The 17,740-nt window shown below is 53.2% G+C and overlaps 5 protein-coding genes across 5 annotated transcripts; 2 read left to right on the top strand and 3 right to left on the bottom strand.

Annotated features, from left to right (window-relative positions):
- Window positions 1–66: 66 nt before the first annotated feature.
- Window positions 67–6,378, top strand: SEN1 (putative DNA/RNA helicase; the record flags this gene model as incomplete). The annotated part of the gene is made up of 1 exon (XM_019130638.1): window positions 67–6,378. One exon carries the CDS (start codon window positions 67–69, stop codon window positions 6,376–6,378), a length of 6,312 nt encoding a protein of 2,103 aa, XP_018982671.1.
- A 345-nt stretch (window positions 6,379–6,723) lies between these two features.
- BABINDRAFT_100469 (uncharacterized protein) lies at window positions 6,724–8,962 on the bottom strand. Its single transcript, XM_019126666.1, has one exon. The coding sequence runs from the start codon at window positions 8,740–8,742 to the stop codon at window positions 7,069–7,071; it is 1,674 nt and encodes a 557-aa protein (XP_018982670.1). The 5' UTR covers window positions 8,743–8,962; the 3' UTR covers window positions 6,724–7,068.
- A 325-nt stretch (window positions 8,963–9,287) lies between these two features.
- Window positions 9,288–10,096, bottom strand: CNB1 (calcineurin regulatory subunit B; the record flags this gene model as incomplete). Its single annotated transcript, XM_019132222.1, has 1 exon — window positions 9,288–10,096. One exon carries the CDS (start codon window positions 10,094–10,096, stop codon window positions 9,572–9,574), a length of 525 nt encoding a protein of 174 aa, XP_018982669.1. The 3' UTR covers window positions 9,288–9,571.
- A 284-nt stretch (window positions 10,097–10,380) lies between these two features.
- On the bottom strand, window positions 10,381–12,341 carry BABINDRAFT_163599 (uncharacterized protein). Its single transcript, XM_019129999.1, has one exon. The coding sequence runs from the start codon at window positions 12,317–12,319 to the stop codon at window positions 10,598–10,600; it is 1,722 nt and encodes a 573-aa protein (XP_018982668.1). The 5' UTR covers window positions 12,320–12,341; the 3' UTR covers window positions 10,381–10,597.
- A 957-nt stretch (window positions 12,342–13,298) lies between these two features.
- On the top strand, window positions 13,299–17,677 carry TUS1 (Rho family guanine nucleotide exchange factor). The gene has a single exon (XM_019127283.1). It carries the CDS (start codon window positions 13,332–13,334, stop codon window positions 17,547–17,549), a length of 4,218 nt encoding a protein of 1,405 aa, XP_018982667.1. The 5' UTR covers window positions 13,299–13,331; the 3' UTR covers window positions 17,550–17,677.
- Window positions 17,678–17,740: the final 63 nt, after the last annotated feature.

Raw genomic sequence — 17,740 nt, 5'->3', positions numbered from 1 at the left:
CCCCCACGCCCCCCGCTCTTTGCGATTGCCTTTTCCGCTCTTACCCACTTGCATTAACCATCCACGATGGAGCTAACGCCGTTGCTTGAGCTTATCGCGACAACCCACCGCGAGCCCGGCAACCAACTGTTGGACGAATCGGTACTCCAGCAGTCGCTCGACTACCTCTCCAAACTCCCAGAAACAACCCACTTGTTCTGCGACCCTGATGCATACCCAGTGACGGTTCATCTCATGATCCTCTACACGTTCGGTGACAGTGACGTGTTGCGCTGGTTCTCCGCCCGCACTGCACGCTGGTTGGACGTGTGCCAGCGCTGCTGCTGCATGTTTCACCGCGGCGTCGCACAGTTGAAGGACAACTTTGTAATGATCCGCGGGATCGCAGTGCCACAGGTACGTGAGTTCATAGACATCATTTACGACCACCATGCCGCGCGCTTGCTCCCGGTGTTGACCGCGGAGGCGGAGCGCGTAGCCGCAGAAGACTCCACAACCGCCACCCTCTCACCCCGCGCGGCGCTTGCGCTTGCAGACATGCTTTCGGGTCCACACCTCTTCCGTCGCAGTGCCACACTTAAGCAGTGTTTTTCACGCCTCTTTAACCTCACCATTGTCCAGGACGAATTCATCAAGCCCCAGATACTCCTTCCCGGAACGCTCTACCTCCTATTCGATGGAACGCTACAGGAGCGCCTCTGGGCGCTTAACCTGCTTCAGAGCTTCCGCGCGCTGCCCGTCTCGCCCGACGACTGGGATGTGACGCTCACCGAGGAGTATGCACTCCACTTGTGGCGTATCCAGGACCCTGCATTCTACACAGAAGACCACGCAACCGCATTCTGGAAGAATACCACTGCAATCGCACACGCCATAGCTCCAGCTACGTTCGCGTACCTCAATCGCCCGCGTGACATTGACTGCGTCAAGCGCACGACCACATACGATCTCGTCCCCGTCGCCTGCGTACTCCGCAACCACATCATGAGCTTCTGCGGCGCGCCGTTACCGTACGCACTCCGCACGTTGACGGTATTCTTGAGATTACTCGACACAGGCTTCTGGCCGCTCGTCGCGCCGTCCACGTTTCTCAATTTCCTTGACACGATCCTTGCGAACCCCGAGTTCGCGCGTCTCGGCTTGACACTCACGGCGGACGAGGACGACATGGTTGAACCGCGTGCAACGCTCGCCGATCTCACCGCCTGGATGGGTCCGCTCTTTGAGCAGTTGCCGATTGCACAGCAACAACAGGCCGGGATCAAGCTCGGGATGGCTTTGTTGAATATGGTTCCAGTTGCAGCCGTCGCGGCCGTTCACCCCAACGCGGCGTACTTCACTGCCCACGGCCTCTACTACCTCACGCAGTGTCTCACGACAACCCACGTGCTCTACGACAAGCAACTCACCATCGAACTCATGACACGTGCCGAAAGTCGCAACCTCGTCGACACGCAATGTGAGCGCATCCTCACGGCTGCGACAGCATCTATGCGTGATACGTTTGACATGACACACGCGGACGATCGGGTCCGCTACTACTCGGTCAAGCTCGTCGCGCTTGCGTTCCAGTACGACGTGGTGGCGTTTGCGCAGAGCCGTTATTTCCTCCATACCGAGGGTATGGGCCTGACGTCGCTCGTGCGGCCGCGTCTCTGGGGGCTAGTCCTGCGCGTGCTTAGCTCACAGGATCACTATTTCATCGGAGAGCTCTTATGTGTGTTTGACAATGTGGCTGGTGTGCTTCCGTTCGAGTTCGCGCAACAGGACACGACGAACCGCGCGAAGGCCGATTACAACGCGCACTCCGCCCAGCTACTTGCACGCGTCGAGAATGTCTTGGGCAAGGTCTCATACCTTGCGCCCGCGCGCCTACGCGCGCTCTTTGCGCGCGAGCGTGTTCTCGAGGGGCTCTGGTCGTGTCTTCTCTGCGCCAACAAAGAAGTCGATATCTACCAGGCCGCGGTCAACATCCTCTACGAGGCGTTTGACGTGCAAGGCCGCCGAGAGGGGACCAAGGAGCTCCTCTCGCTGAACCTTGCAGCATGTCTTGCGGCGTTGAACGTGACGCTCAAGCGCATCATGTTCCTCAAGTTCTTCGAACCGTGCCCAAAAACCGTTCGCGTGCTCATGGACGTGGTACTGGCACTCAGCGATCCCCTTTCAGGGATCTTTATCGATTTGGGCACAATCACGCCAGAATTGGATGCCGCGTTACTGGACTTCTGGACAATTTGCTGGGGCTTCTTGGACGTGATCTACGAGGGAACGCTCAAGTGGGCGATGCAGTACCTGAACCTTGTGGAGTTTACGCGCGACACGCTAGACTTGTCGCTTTCGGTGTTTGCAGCCTTCAAGCCGCTCCTTACGGTGCTTGCACGCGAGCCCGGAACAGCCGAAACACGCGCACGCCGCCTCTTTGCCGATATCATGTCGTGTTTCCGCCACATGCTCGTGTGGTTGCGGCTCGGTGACCTCTCTCTCCTCAGCTCATGCGTGGAGCTCATTTTTGCCACAGTGGATCTTGCGTTGGAGTTGGACCTTCCGTTTGATGACACGATTGTGACCGCGATCGCGCGCTACGGTGCAAAGGCCAAAAAGTTCAACAACAAGTTGAGCACGCAGCAGCGCGCCGACATTCTCGATCGTGCACGCAAGTTTAACGAGGGTATTGTGGACGAGGTGGTGGCCGAGGCTGAGGGGTACCGCGAAACAAAACTGGAGAGCGCAACGCCGGTACGCGCGTCGCCTGAGCCGCGCGCCACAGGTGGGAGTCTTTACACGCCGCGCGCACCGGCCGTGCGCGCGCAGCCAAAGATTACAAACTTTGCGACGCCCACAACCGTCCCGCCGTTCCAATTCGCGACGAAGCCTGTCTTTAAAACCACCGCCCTTGAGGCTATCCGGCTCGAGCGTGCGCAGGCGGCAAAAAAGCTCCAACTCAAGCCCAAGTCGCTCGCAGCGCCCGCAGCACCGCGCCCCGCGGGGTTCAACAAGAACCACGTTGAGTCGTCTGACGAGTCCGATGCCGACGATGTTGACACCACCGACCTCTTTGTCAAGGCACCAGCAGCTAAGCCCAAGGTCAGCGTCATTGGCCCCGTGCCCAGCCTCCGCCGCGCACACGTGACACTCACCGATAGCCAACGCGCAGAGAAGAACATGCGTCTCCGACTCAACGTCGACATGTCGCCGCTCTATGCAAAGATCCTTAAGTGGAACGTAGCCTCCACGGCTGAGTTTCCCGACAACACCGAGTACACGCCCGTCGGCGAAACGTTCGCGTCGGTTGCGGAGTACACGCGCACGTTCGAACCGTTGCTCCTTCTCGAGTGCTGGCAACAGATGGTGTCCGCGAAACAGGCAGGGAGCGACGAGCCGTTCAAGCTCGTAGTGGGCAGTCGCACCACGTTGAACAACTTCTTTGACGTATACTTGCTGGTGCGCAAGGATGTGCTCAAGGAGAAGCGGCTCGGTGACACGGACATGCTCGTGTTGGCGTTCGTAGAGGAGGCGCAGTTGGACAGCGCGGGGCTCCCGTCTCGCGCGACGATGAAGACGGCGGCCGCGGCGTGCTTGGGAAAAATCCGTGAGATAAAACACGCGGGGGAGTACTGCGATTTGACGATTCGGGTGAGCAATTCAAACCCGTTGCTCGGATTCCTCACTCCGCGGGCGGAGCTCTTTGCCATGAAGATTATGCAGATGGTGACAGTGGAGCGTGAGTACGCGTCACTTAAAGGATTGGCGTACTATGACTTGGCAGACGAGGTGGTTCGCGCCACGCCGTGCGAACCCACCGTGCGTGCAGATGTTTCCGCAAAGAAACGTGCATACGATGTAAACGACTCGCAGGCGGCGGCGATTGCAGGTGCCGTTGGTGCCGAGGGGTTCTCCCTTATTCAAGGTCCGCCCGGTACCGGGAAGACCAAGACGATTCTTGGAATCATCGGGTGTGTGCTTACAGACGGTGCGAAGAATACGATCAAGGCAGATTCACGTGCAGCTACGAGCTCGGGCTCTGGCCGCCGGATCCTTGTTTGCGCTCCGAGTAACGCTGCTGTTGACGAGCTCGTACTCCGGATCCGTGCGGGTGTGCGCGACGCAAATGGCGCAATGTTCTCCCCCAAGGTGGTCCGTCTTGGGCGCAGCGATGCCATCAACTCAGCTGTGCGCGATCTCACGCTCGAGGAGCTTGTCGACGCAAAGATAGCGTCCGGCAACGCAACCGTTCAAGCTGACCCCAAGATCCGCGAGGAGCACAACAAATGCGTTGCAGAGCGCGACCAGCTCCGCACTGCGCTCGCGCGAGGGGACCTCCTCCCGGAAGCCGCCCTGGCGGCTGAGTCGCAGCTCCGTGAGGTCAACAAGCGCCGCCACCAGCTCGGTAAGCAGCTCGATGACCAACGCGAGCGGATCTCTGTCTCCCACCGTAACCGCGAGATTGCGCGCCGCCAGATCCAGTCACAGATCCTCCTCGGTGCGGAAGTCATCTGCGCGACGCTTTCGGGGTCTGCTCATGACTTTGTTGCGGCGCTCGGGATGACGTTTGAGACGGTGGTGATTGACGAAGCCGCACAATGTATTGAGCTCTCGGCGCTCATTCCTCTCCGCTACGGGTGCAAGAAGTGCATCATGGTTGGTGACCCAAACCAACTCCCGCCGACGGTATTGTCGCAGGCGGCCGCGCGCCTCCGCTACGAGCAGAGTCTTTTTGTGCGGATGCAGACCCGCCATCCACAGCTGGTGTACTTACTCGATGTGCAGTACCGCATGCATCCAGATATCTCCGCATTTCCGAGTCGCGAATTCTACGACTCCCGACTCCTCAACGGGCCCGACATGGCGCGCGTAACCGCGCGTGCTTGGCATGCGTATGCGCCGCTCGCGCCGTACCGTTTCTTTGACATTGGTGGCGCTCACCAGCAGAACGCGCTCACAAAGAGTTTGTTCAACATGGCTGAGGCGCGCGCCGCATTGGACCTCTTTGCAGCGGTGGAGAGTCTCTGCGGCGAGATGGCTGGCAAGGTTGGTGTGATCTCGCCGTACAAGGAGCAGGTGCGACGTATCCGCGATGTGTTTGTGAAGCGCTACGGACAGATGATCCTCCATGAGGTAGACTTTAACACAGTCGATGGGTTCCAGGGCCAAGAGAAGGAGATCATTATCATGTCATGTGTGCGCGGGAGCGATGCCAAGGGCGTTGGGTTTGTTGGTGATGTTCGCCGTATGAATGTTGCGCTTACGAGAGCAAAGAGCTCGATGTGGGTGTTGGGGAATCGAGAGTCTTTGCTGGTGAATAAGATGTGGCGAGATCTTGTAGCGGATGCAGAGGAGCGAGGATGTGTGGAGGTTGTGGGAAAGGGTTTCTGCAAAAAGCTTGTGAAGGTTGACGAGTTACAGTCGAAGGTGAACCCACACCCGACAGGGTCAATTGCGAATCACTCGACAGACTCGCGCGTTCGCAAGTCGAGCCCGCCAAAGCCGGGCTCAAACGTAACTCTTGCGCCCCATTCGGCCTCGTCCAGTTCGACGGTATTGCAGCCACCGGTCAAGTCCGAGCTGATTAATATCGTCGCGTCAGCGAACCTGACCCCGGTTGAGAAGGTGGTGATTCCTGTCGATCCACCGATCCGCCGCCCAAATAAGAGCGAGTCAGTGGATCCGGGCGACCAGACACTGGAGGAAGAAAAGCGCTTGAAGAAGGAGCGCAAGAGGGAACGCAAGAAAAAAGAATGGGAGGCGAAGGAAAGAGAAGAGTTAAAACCTGACGACTCATTGAATCAGCCAATGACGGGTTCATCTGCGAATAGGCCAAAGACGAATGCTCCTACAGGTGATTCTACGGTTAAGTCTATGGCTACACCTACAGGCGAGTCCAAAAAAGACATGGCCGATTCGGCCCCGCTCCCGCTGTCCTCCGGTGTGATGAAGCGCAAAACTGACAATAGCCTCCCCGAGGCGAAGCGTCCGCAGAACGAAGTTTCCCATGCCGTGAAGACTTCGCGGGTTTTTATGCCTAAACAGGTGCCCCGTAGCACCTCACGCTACACCCCAAAGGTGTACGAAGCGCCGAGTGCGAACGCCGAGCCTCCCTTGCTTCCTGCTCGTAGTTCTAACCGTAAACCAGAATTATACCCGACGCGAGTTGGCTACGAGCAGTACCGTGAGTCACGCCCTAACCAGACGAATAACGGACATCTGGGCCGGTATGAGCCACAGGTGCGGTCTGGAACGCTCCCGCCGCGGGCCGGGTACCCTGTCCCTAACGTGTCCGGAGGTGTGATGTCCAACGGTGGGTCTAGCCGCGGCGCGCATCGGGGGCGCGGTCGCGGCCGCGGTACCAACGTGCCGAATATTTTCATTAAGCGGAAGTAATATCTTGGTATTTAGGCTTATGTCTCCATGATGGGGAGATATTGATTAGAGAAAGGGGCGGAGATCTATTCGAGCATATATGGTCATCCGCCAGCAATTTAGCTAGACTGATAGTGCAATTATCTAATTATGGTTGGGCTAGTTTTTATGGCTGGGATATTAATTTTGATTCACGCTACACTTTTACTGTGAATATTTTCTCCCAGTTGAATAGGGGAGTTTTCCTGAAAAGTCTTGGGTGAAACTGAAGGTGACTCGATGTCTAACATTAAAATAAAGTGAAACTCCGCAACTAAACCAGCCTGAAACTAAGTATAACTAGTGAGACCCAAAGTTCGATTGTCATCCAAAAGCCTGGGGTATATACCAAAACGGCAACTAAGATACCCAACACAATGAACAGAGTTCTGAACTTACCCAATTATCGACATTGTGTAAGTCTTGGAGTATACAATAAACTGGACCTTCACCTCAGTACAACGTAATCCCAATAAAAATGAAATAGCATGGATCTAACTCGGTTGTCAGCGTAACTTTTATAATTTCTACACCAATATGCTTCACCTGGTATTTAAATTTCATCAAGATTACCAAACAGGCTAGTCCCTAGACGCTATTTCATTTACCCCAGCTGCCCCATCATTCAGTCCTTGAATGAATCTCAAACTTCAATTACACGGCAGCATCCGCCTAGTCCGCCTTGAACGGTTTTGGGGTCGCCCCATCATAAATCGTTTTTGTCTTCTTCAGGCTAGCAAACTCCGGGGTCGCCTTGGATAGATCATAGCCCGTAGTGGCCGTCGGCATTTGCACAAACGGCTGGATTTGAGATATGGATGTCGGCAGCAGAGATCGTCCGGGCCTTTCGCTAACTCGAACGTCTTTACGCTGTGCCACTTCTTTCCTAGAGTGTGCTTTCGTTTGCTGGAACCGGGACAGTGCGCTACGAGAAATTACCTGAATACCCATACTGACCGCCTCGCACTCACTCATGATGCCCTTGGTGACTTGGTCTAATCCCCTTGCAAGCTTCACCCGCACCTCTAGTTCGTCGTAACACACATTGAGAATTGCAAGCAACGTCTTATCCACATCTCTCTCCGCTTCTTGGTCATTTCCAGTGATTTGTCGCACCTTTGCCTCCATCTGGTGCACAATGTCCACGGAGGTAGCCCAGAGGGCAAGACTCAGGCGTGCACCCTCACCCTTACTCCCATTGACTTCGCGCATATCGTTATATACCTCTGTCTGGGTGTGTAGCACCTCCAATATGGCATTAACATCCACCTTTGGGACTATCTTCCCGTGTATGATGAGGTCTACAGGCTCCGCCCTGGGCTCGGGTTCTTCCTTGACAGATCTCCAAAGTCCCATCAACGTATTCTTGATACTGGGTTCCATCTTTGGAAGATTAAGAGATCTCTCCAGAGATATAAAAGCTTTCTCCAGATGTACTATAAGCTCTGGACCGTTCATGAACAGCGGTATCGATTGTACCGATTTGAGCCCCGCTTCTTCCATACTCGCTAGCGACTCTAGATACAGCGAGCACCGGCTTTCGATCACAGAATTTGTCTCCACAATCTCCCGGCCGAGCATGGCCCGCTTGAGCCTCAAGTTCCGGAGTTGGCTCTCCAACCCCGCGATTTCGTCATCGCAGGAGGTTTGTTCCGCTAGCAAAGACACGAGTTTAGCCCCCTCACCTCCACTCGTATCTCTCAAGGCATCCACGCTCTGGATCAAGCGGTTTCGTCTTGCTTCCCAGTGCTTGATCCTCTCTGTATACTCCTCACGGGACAGTATCTCCGTCTTGTATATCTCACCTAAGGACACGTAGACCTCATGGAGCCTTGAAAACTGCGCCGCTATTTGCTGACGAATATCGTCGATATCGTCCTCACCCGTTTGCAACGCCAGATGATGTCTCAGGAGCAATGCCTCAAGACGTTTTGTCTCCTTCTTCTCCCTGCTGGCAAGATAAACCATCGGCAGTTCGGGTAATCCGTGGAAGGAAGCCTCTAGGTCGTGATTGCTTTCGTTTTGGGGCCATTCAGGAAACTCCGACCAGGACATTATGGATGGGGAGTAGTCCACCGGTGAAAAGCTCTCGCGGGAGAAATTAAACCGCTCATGGGATAGCTCTCTTGTGGTGGATGAAAAACCTTTAAGTCCCTCACGGGATGGCTCTCCTGCGGGTTTTGGTGATAGGAAATCCGAGGGGTCCATGGCTCGCTCCTCGTCTGAAGATGTTTCTTTGGGGAGGCTTGAAAGCGGAAGGGTCTCGGGAAAGTACTCTCGCGAGAGATTGATGATGGAGTCTTCAGAGTCCGACAGACTCTGTTCAGAGACGAGTTCGGCCGGCATTATCGCCAAGACTAGCAAAAATGGGTTGAGGATAAACGGAAATTGATAGAGGGGTACAAGTTGTCCTTTGTTGCTATGTCACAAATGGCAATGCGTAATTAATCATGCGGCCGAATGCGCCACTGTTATGCGTGGCTGTGCTTCCACCAGCCACATGAATAGATATAGAACTGAAAGAAATGTGGCCTTTTATAGAGTCAGGGTAGGTAAGGTGTGAAAGAAATGAGGTTAATTGGGGGCGTTTCAGTAGCTACACGATATGCCTGTCAAAAATTAGTTTTAGTGTATATCTAGGCTAGCCTTGAGTGCTGTCGCCGGTGTAGCTTACGTCCGTTCATTTAGCCCACACATCGAGGTTGAACGTTTTCAAAAAAAAAAAAAAAAACATTGCAAATGGTCGTCTATTGAGTTGGATAATTTATGAGTTTTTACACATATGATTGGTCTAGCTAATCCACGCTTCTGCGTACGCGAGGTAAAGCCACTGAAACGAAGTTTAGTATTTGGAGGGCTGATGAGCATGAAGTCCATGATGTGCAAGTTTCCCGAGTGACAAATTGTTTCCCCTTGAATAACCATTTATTTCTGTATGAACTGATTATTATTTTTTGTATGGATATTATCTAGTTCTCAAATCAAACGTATTAGGACTAAAATCTAGACTGCACCAAGGGCTGATGCACTTTAATCCCAGATGCTCGCCTTAGTAACGCTTACACCATGTTATTACATTGTTTGTTATTATACATAGAGGATAGAGGACTAGTACCGTCCCGCGATGATAAAGGATCAAAAACCGATCTCGGTATAGTTCCAATTTTTGAACTTTCTAAAAGCTCTGTAAGGTCAAACTGTTGGCAATCTTGGTCTGATCCACTGCGTTCTTGAACTCCTCAAAGCTAAGCTTGCCGTCACCATCCTTGTCGTTCTCCATAATGGTACGGTCCACAAGCTGCTGCAACTGCTCTTTTGCGAGATGCGTACCCACCATCATCTTCAATACCAAGTACAACTCACCGTTGGAGATGAAGCCGTCGCGGTCGATGTCGTAGATCTTGAATGCAAAGCGTAACTTCTGGTCGATATCGCCTCGTACGGAGAACACGGATAACCCGTCAATAAACTCCTGGAAGTCGACACTCCCACCTCCATCTTCGTCAAAAACCTCCATCAAACGTGGAGCGAGCGGATTGGAAGACACCCCGGGAATCAGCACAAACTCCTCGCTGTCGATAGTGCCAGAGTTGTCCTTGTCCAACTTCATGAACCGCTTGCGCAAGCGGTCAATCTCCTCACGGTCGAAGTTGGTACCCTCCATAAGAGAGTCCATGATCTTAGATGGAGCAAGACCCATGGTGTATAATGTAAAGTTGAATGGTGAGGAATAGAGGCGGGGGACGCGGAGGTGAATTCGATTTATGTAAGGCTGTGCCGACAGGAGGAGCTGCGCCACCGACTGCATTGGGCGACGCCACGGCACCTTCTCGGCTCGTGGTGTGACGTCACCCTAAGTAATTGCTCATTATGGGGGGTTATCCATGGGATGCTTGATATGGTTGTTATCCATATGTTGACCGGGCTTTTTGGAGATAGATCCGGTAGAAACATAGGCTACGCTCCCTATATATTTAGCCGAACCAGACACTGTTGGATAAATATCGATATGCGCTAAGTCTAGACCAATAGATTAGTTGCCTATAGCCGTAGAACGCAGTCACGTACTGGCTAGCACCATGAAACCTGGCATGGTCGTTTCCTTCGAATTCACTCCAAAACTTCGATTCAGACCCCCTGGTATTAGCTCCCTATCTCTACAGCTCCTCTCCTGGTTTCATTAATTATTAAATATATACACCTATTTGTCGTAGATTCTGGCAACCCCCCCTCTGCCCTCTTCCACAAGTGCACCCTCCTCGGCGTCCTCCTCGTCACTGTTCACACTTGCATCTTGGAAATCGCTGCCCAATCCGGTCCACAGTCTGTTCTGTAACTGGGCAGCGGATGTAGAAACGGTTCCTCTAATCGCCATGGTGCTGGAGAACTTCTTGATCAATGCAGTGGAGTCATCCTCCTGGGGCTCCTTGGCCTCAATGGACATGTGTTGGAGGCGACGCAACGGCCTAGATGTGGAGACATACTTCCCAGTGACGGGGTTAAACTCTGGCGCCTCGTCCTCGTAATCCTCGGCATTCACAGCCGGCTCGGCATCCTTTTCCTCTTTCTCCTCTCCGGCATTGCGCAACACCTCCTGGAAGTCAGTGATCCACTTTCCAGTCCAGCTGACCTCGTCGTTCAACGCCATTTGTAACTCGTACGGCGTGATGACCGGCTTGTAGAACTCGTTCACTTGATCCACGATGATCCCGGCCTGGCCACAGCCCAAAACACACCAGATGTCGATGCTTTCGAAGTTGGCCAACTTTGCTACGTTAGGCTTTCCTACCACAAACATATAGTGTTTCTTCCCCGCGTCTTTGATCCACTGCGATACTTTGTTCAATAAAGATTTCGTGTTTTTCAAGGACAATGTGTTGACAAGAATCCCAATCGTCCCAGCGGTGCGTGCCATGTGCATGTATCTGTAGCGCTTCATCAAAGAGGGAAAGGGCCCCTGGTTGATAGAGTTGTCGGTAGGCTCGAAAATGGTCAACGAGGCGAATTTCGTGCTTAGCACTAACAAACGTGGCGCTTCCGGTAACGTTATGTGGAGCAAGTCATAACCCTGGAGCGCCGAGTCGATACCTTCCTGCTCCATATCCTGCTGGACGTCTTTCAAGCCGATGAAAAAGCGGTTTACCTGGTGCAACCCGACCTCGGCGGCACTGGAAAACGCATCACGATCAATAATCACACTTGTGTTGCTCTCTGGTAGTTTAATCGCTGCATAGGCCAAGTGAGGATACGTCTTCTTCAACCTCTCGTAGAGACGAGGCAAGTAGTACGTGTGTGGGGCATCCGCCATTAGCACCACCTTGCTCGAGGTGTCAGGATAGAGCTCCTGAAATTTGGCCGTGAAGGCTGTTTCGTCAATAAAAGACTTGCCAAAGACGTAAACCGACGGAAGTTTGTCTACGTTGTTCAAGCACGCATCACCGAAATGTATGACCAAGTCGCTATGGACATGTTCGGCCGCCACTTCGTCAATACAGCACGGGGAGTATGAAGTGTCGGCTAGGATCCATACCTTTCTCTCAGAATTGTCATCCCCTTCAGCCTTCTTGCAACAACTGCTAGAGTCACAGCTGGCAGATGCGCAGCTGGCATCGGTTCCGGAGCCCAACGGCGCGACGGCCACGTTCAACGCACGCAGCATCTCCTGTGCGATAATGGCGGAGTCCGAAACCAAATGGTCAGGAAACTGCAAAGTAATCTTGCGGTATTGCACTTTTTCCTCCAAGAATGCGAGCAACTCAGGCATGGAGTAGTAGTCGAACAAGCGCGCCTTCAACGCCTCAAGCGACGGCAGGTCGTCCGTGCCCAAGTACGACCTGTGTCTCTCTTGGGCCTTAAAGCGGTCGAACTCAAACGTCTGGACGTCCTGGTATGTGGAGAGCGTCGGAGCAATGGCTTCAGTCATGATAGTGGATGTTAGAGCAAAGAAGAGGACGAGAAAGCTGGGTGAAAAATTATTGAGATATGCGTCCTGCACGGTGGGGAAATATTTTGCAGTGCATACGGACCGGCTCATAGACGACTAAGGGCTGGAATAAGTGAAAGGGGATAGTTTATTATTGCGGCATAGTATATCTTAAGCTTGTATATTGAGTGGCATGGGGCAGTATTTAAAATAGGCAGTGATTCCTGAGCAATACAGCACCCTCCCTACTGCTGACGATATAGCAGATCTTACGTTATTGGCGTGAATATACGGATAACAGAAATTGCGGTACATCTAGTAGGTAATAGTGGATACTGTTAGTTAAAAGGGCATCCTTTTTGTATGTAAGATATACACAAGAGAAGGGTAGTCGGTGGCCTTGTATACCGAGGCGGGTACGATGCCAGGGTGTCCGCTTATCAGAGGCAAGGGGATAATGAGCCTCGACCTCTATCTAGTTAAATGGCACCCTTACTACAGGAATAGCTTATTTAACCGGTGAGGTATTCCAAGATTCAGAAGTTCTGGAGACACAGGGGCTCACCTTTTTCTGATAGTACCCATTGTAAGTATACTGTTGTGACTTAGACCTAATTCCAAGACCTTTCAGTAGTATTCTGGTGCTCTCATTTAGTCACTAAAAAACCGTTGTTATCCGCTTCTAGAATTTCGTACCCTACAGCTGTCTCAATCTCGAGCCGGATCAAAACTGCCGCACAACATCCCATATTTGGCAAGTACCAATTGCAGCTACAACCCAATAGGAAACTCGCTCTGATAATTTGCCATCTTCCTTCCCCGTTTATAATATTTATTAGACATGTTCACCAAACTCTATTAGGAATATTCCTGCGCCGCACGCACCCGATCCGGCACTACAGCCGACTACCCGATCCGGCAAAGACACAACTTGGTTTTCTCATAAACACACAAGCTGAACCACATGCAACCAACATCTCGCTTAATACACATACTTACGAACTAAATTACAATGCCACCAAGACGGAAGCCGCCTGTGGAGCTTGACGAAACCCCTCCAAAACCGTATATTGTGGAGTACAATGACGTGCTTCCCGCCCCAGATGCATTGAACAGCCGCCACACCAGTCACTCCACCATCACAGCCCAGCACCAGGCCCAGTACCAGGAGCAACAATGGGCCACAGAAGTGCCAGAGTTCCCTCCTGCCCCACCACCCAAACTATCCCTCGATAGCCACTCGATGGAGTCGGGTCCACCGACGCCGATCGTAAACACGCCCTATCCGAGCTATGACGACAGTTTATATCGTAAAGAGCCGATTTTTCTGCCCCAAACCACCCCGGGGAAGCCTCTAGGACCGAGAAAGCTTCCAGACTTTGACAACAGTTCGCCCCTGACCCCGTCCAAAAGCGGAACCCGGGGCTATCCCCGAAGTAGCTATCCGGACGGGCTCGAGCAATCTCCCTCGAAGCATGGATCAACTTATCCAACGAGAATTCAAAGCTTCCAAGTATATGAATCGCAGGCTTACCTTGCAAATGGAGCTCTGGACCAAAACCATGAACCACAGACGTCCCAAAGCTTAGGTGATCGCCCTCTTATGACCCCCAATTCGGAATACTCCTACCCAGAGTCCCCTTGCACCTCTCCCAGACGGTCTGCCTATGAGCCGTACCTGTTTTTACGGGAATCCCCGACGAGTGACAGCCGGTCATGGTATGATGCCAAAACAAGCCCGAACCATTCACGGGAGTTCTATAAACTGCAGAATCCGTCAGCCGGCTCACTCGCGTTCCATAACAACAACAACTCGGTGCACCGCAACTCGTACCAGTTCACAGCCGACTCATCTCCATCGCTCACACCCAGGCAGAGCCTTGACTCTGTGAATAGCGGATTTCGTATCGAGAGCCCAAAAGCCTTCAGCCGGTCCCCCACACTATCTTCCGGCTGGAAGACCCCGGAAGAGGAGCTTGGGAATGTGTTTGAGGGGAACGTTCGGTCAGGGACGACGGCCACTGCCTCCACCATTGTCTCGGAGGGTAAACCTGGACCCAACTCGTTTTACTCTGACGTTGGTGACTATAGCTTGGATACCACCAATTTTCCCCCTCCTACCACGGACTTTGAGATGCTAAATATCAAGCTCGTAGCGAGTAATGACTCGTTGGGGCTCAACCCGCCGACCGATAATGAAGATGAAGCTCGCTTGAACGGTCAAGACTCGTACTTGCGAAAGAAAAACGAGGCGTTGCCCCCGCGGCCGCTCGAGCTTCCAAACCTCCCGTTCTCTGCTGCCGCGCTCGTGTCGTCACAGTACAAGCAGTGTGGAACCGACTTCTGGAACTTGTCCACGCTCTGGAGCTGGTGCAAGTTCTTGTCCATCTGGTCGCAGGGGTCGAGCATTCTGGTGGTGGAACTCGAGAAGGCCTTCTACGGGCTTGTGAAGTATCACTACATCCAACGGGAAGCCGAGATTCCAGAGCATGAGGTGATGGTTGAGACCGCTGTGGCCATCGTTGCGAGTTTGGTCGAAGCGGGCGCGATTGAAGATGGAAGTATCATGGGCCAGGGAACCAAAGACGATGGGAAGGAAGATCCCAATGACTTCCTCTCCCTTCCCCATTCTCACACCACTTCTGATGTGGGGTTCAACCCTAGTGTCAGCGTCTCTGGTGTGTTTACGCCATTATTGCCGTGTTATGGCTGTGATAAGCCCGCCGACGCGGGGTACAGATGCTACGCGCCGCTCTGTCCGCTAAGCTCAATCAGCGACACAAAGTTCGACCTCACGCGGCTCCGTACAGCGGAGTTCAACCAGTGGTACACGTTCTGGGACGTGAGAAAAGACGAAGTTGAACGCTTGGGAAAAGACGTGGTTGAAAGACAGTGCTCCATCTTTGAGATCTTGAAGCTCACCTACTTGATGGTGGCTGATGGTGAGCGGTTTGTCGACGGCTGCGGGGCGAGCTTTCTCCGTGAGAGCCCGCCACTTGTGCCAAACGCCGATCGGTTCTACGAATACTGTTTCGGAACGGTAAAGGCGTTGGTGGAAGTGATGAAGCGGGAATTGCTCGAGCCCCTCGTGGAGATCTTTGTGCGCGAAGGCAAGTTCATCAAATCAAGCTTCAGCCGGTTCTTTATTAACTTTGTGCGCGACTCAAAGCTTCCTTACCTCAACTACGCAACGTACAAGGTGTACGTGGTTGCGCTCATCGACCATGAGCTCAAGGACAAGAAGGCGTCACGATTTGCGCGGTGGTACGCGCAGGTAGACGGTGCGGGCGCGTGGGCCAAGTTCTTCAAGTACATCAACTACATAATCTACCCGATCGACGTGGCGAAGCCGTTTGAAACCATCTTGAGGCTTACGCCGCCAACCCACACGGACTATGCGCCGATAGCACGTGTGTTGAAAGCTTTACGCCGCTTGAACATCCGCAGTGATGAGATGTACTACGTGTCACAGAACCACCAGACGTTGCAGAAGTTGCGTGCCCAGCTCTACTGGAAGCATGTGCCGAAGATCAACCTTAATCTCTCGCTGAAGAACCGCAAGCTTGTGAAACATGACGTGGTGTACCAGAATCGGCTCTTGGGGAGTGACACCACGGTGGACTTGATTCTCCTTGATAACTACTTGTTGATCACCGAACCGACAATGAAGGAGACGCTTCGGCTCAAGGTGGTGGAGCGCCCGATCCCTATGGAGTACTTGGTGGTGGAGATAAAGGACGAGGTTGAGGAGCGTCCGGAAATCCGGCAGTCACCGTCGTATTCGTTGAAGCTTCTCAAGAGCTCGAGCACCCACAGCAGCTTAACCGCAAAGGTCAGCGAGCCCCAAACGGTGTTTTCGTTCAAGGTGCGCTACGCAGGCGAGGCCGAGTCGCACACTTACTATACCAAGGAACGGCAGACGCGCGACACGTGGCGCGATGTGATTGTAAAGGCCAAGACTGCGTTGTTTGACCGAATCAGGGATAACGAGCCATACCGGTTGCGGGTGTTGAGCGATGCGGCTTTTGCGTGTGAGGAGGTGGTGAGGCTTCCGTTGTGTGCACCAGGAGACCCGATTATGGTAGCTCTCCAGGAAGTGTACTCTAATGGAAAGACTGAGTCTGAAGGAAGGGCGCACGAGGTTGGGGGTGATGTGACTTCCAAGGACTCAATGTCACAGGCATTGGTTCTAAGGAATCTGGTAGAGGAAAGGTCACGGTCCATCCCCCGCCCGTTGATGACCTCACGGGTCAATTGCGCCGCCTCCTTTGACATTGACGGCGAGAACTACGCCCTTGTGGGTCTCGACTATGGTGTCTATATGACCCCTCTAGCATCCCCTCGCGAGTGGAAGCGCATCTTGGATCTCCGGAGCGTCCGCCAGATCGGAGTCATGCCGTCGTTCGATCTAGTGTTGGTACTCTCGGACAAGAGCTTGAGCTACTACACGGGCGCGCGGGCGCTCTTCGGCGGGGCATACCGCGGTACACGCGCAAAGGCGGTCGGCACCAAGCTCCTCTATAAGGACATCGAGGCGTTCAAGATCGGTGCGTACAAGAACAGCACCACGTTGTTCCTCATCAGCCATGTGCGCACCAAGAGCAACTCCAAGTTCCGCGTGCTCTACCCCATCCGTGACCCCGCAACAGACCGCTTTGACTCCTTCCTGAAGGACTACATCTACAAGTTTGTGATGCAGGCCGAATGCTACGGCTTATCCGTGTTTAAGTCTGTGTTTGCGGTGCACACGTCCAAAGGCTTCGAGGTCATGTCTTTGGACAACTTGCGCCCAGGGTCCATCCCGATCCTCCCCCCGGCCTCCGACAATCGTGAGCTCGAGCAGATCCGCCAGAAATTGAACGCCACGGTACGCGCCATGGGCATGTTCAAGTTGCACAACAACCAAGAGTTTCTCCTCGTGTACGCGGACTTTGCCATCTTCACCAACCCGTTAGGTGAGTTGTCGCGCGGGTCAATGCTCAACTTCCGCTTCCGCTGCTCGCGCATCAACTTCTATGACAACTACTTGGTGTTGGTTTGCGACGAGGCGGTCGAGGTGTGGGCCATCAGCGACGAACGCACGGGGTCCAATAAATTGGTCCAAGTCATCACAGGGAAGGATATCCGCATGTTGTCCGGCGAGGATGACAAGGCATTACGCATTGTTATGGCCCATCCAGAGGTGCCAGGAAGACAGCTTGTGTTGGAGATGGTGAAAAATCTGACCTAAGCCCTTGTCCAGGGGAGGGTTCAAGATTTTATCCTTGAATCCACGTCAGAGGGTTTCGTGATTAGGAATAATAGTTTGATATCTCTATAGATGGTGTGTTCATCCCCTTAAGTTTTTCATCGGGTTTACTCCCTTCAATAAATCAGGCTAATCTCTTACCTGAGACTAACTGCTCTGCTTTAAGAATCGCA

This window comes from Babjeviella inositovora, assembly GCF_001661335.1.
Source record: "Babjeviella inositovora NRRL Y-12698 unplaced genomic scaffold BABINscaffold_16, whole genome shotgun sequence".
NCBI classification, from domain to species: domain Eukaryota; kingdom Fungi; phylum Ascomycota; class Pichiomycetes; order Serinales; genus Babjeviella; species Babjeviella inositovora.
This window is presented reverse-complemented; position numbering and strand designations above follow the sequence as displayed.

Excerpts from the sequence above, each read along its gene's own strand:
- BABINDRAFT_163599 (XM_019129999.1), bottom strand. The coding sequence starts at position 12,319 with ATGACTGAAGCCATTGCTCCGACGCTCTCCACATACCAGGACGTCCAG.
- BABINDRAFT_100469 (XM_019126666.1), bottom strand. The coding sequence starts at position 8,742 with ATGCCGGCCGAACTCGTCTCTGAACAGAGTCTGTCGGACTCTGAAGAC.
- TUS1 (XM_019127283.1), top strand. The coding sequence starts at position 13,332 with ATGCCACCAAGACGGAAGCCGCCTGTGGAGCTTGACGAAACCCCTCCA.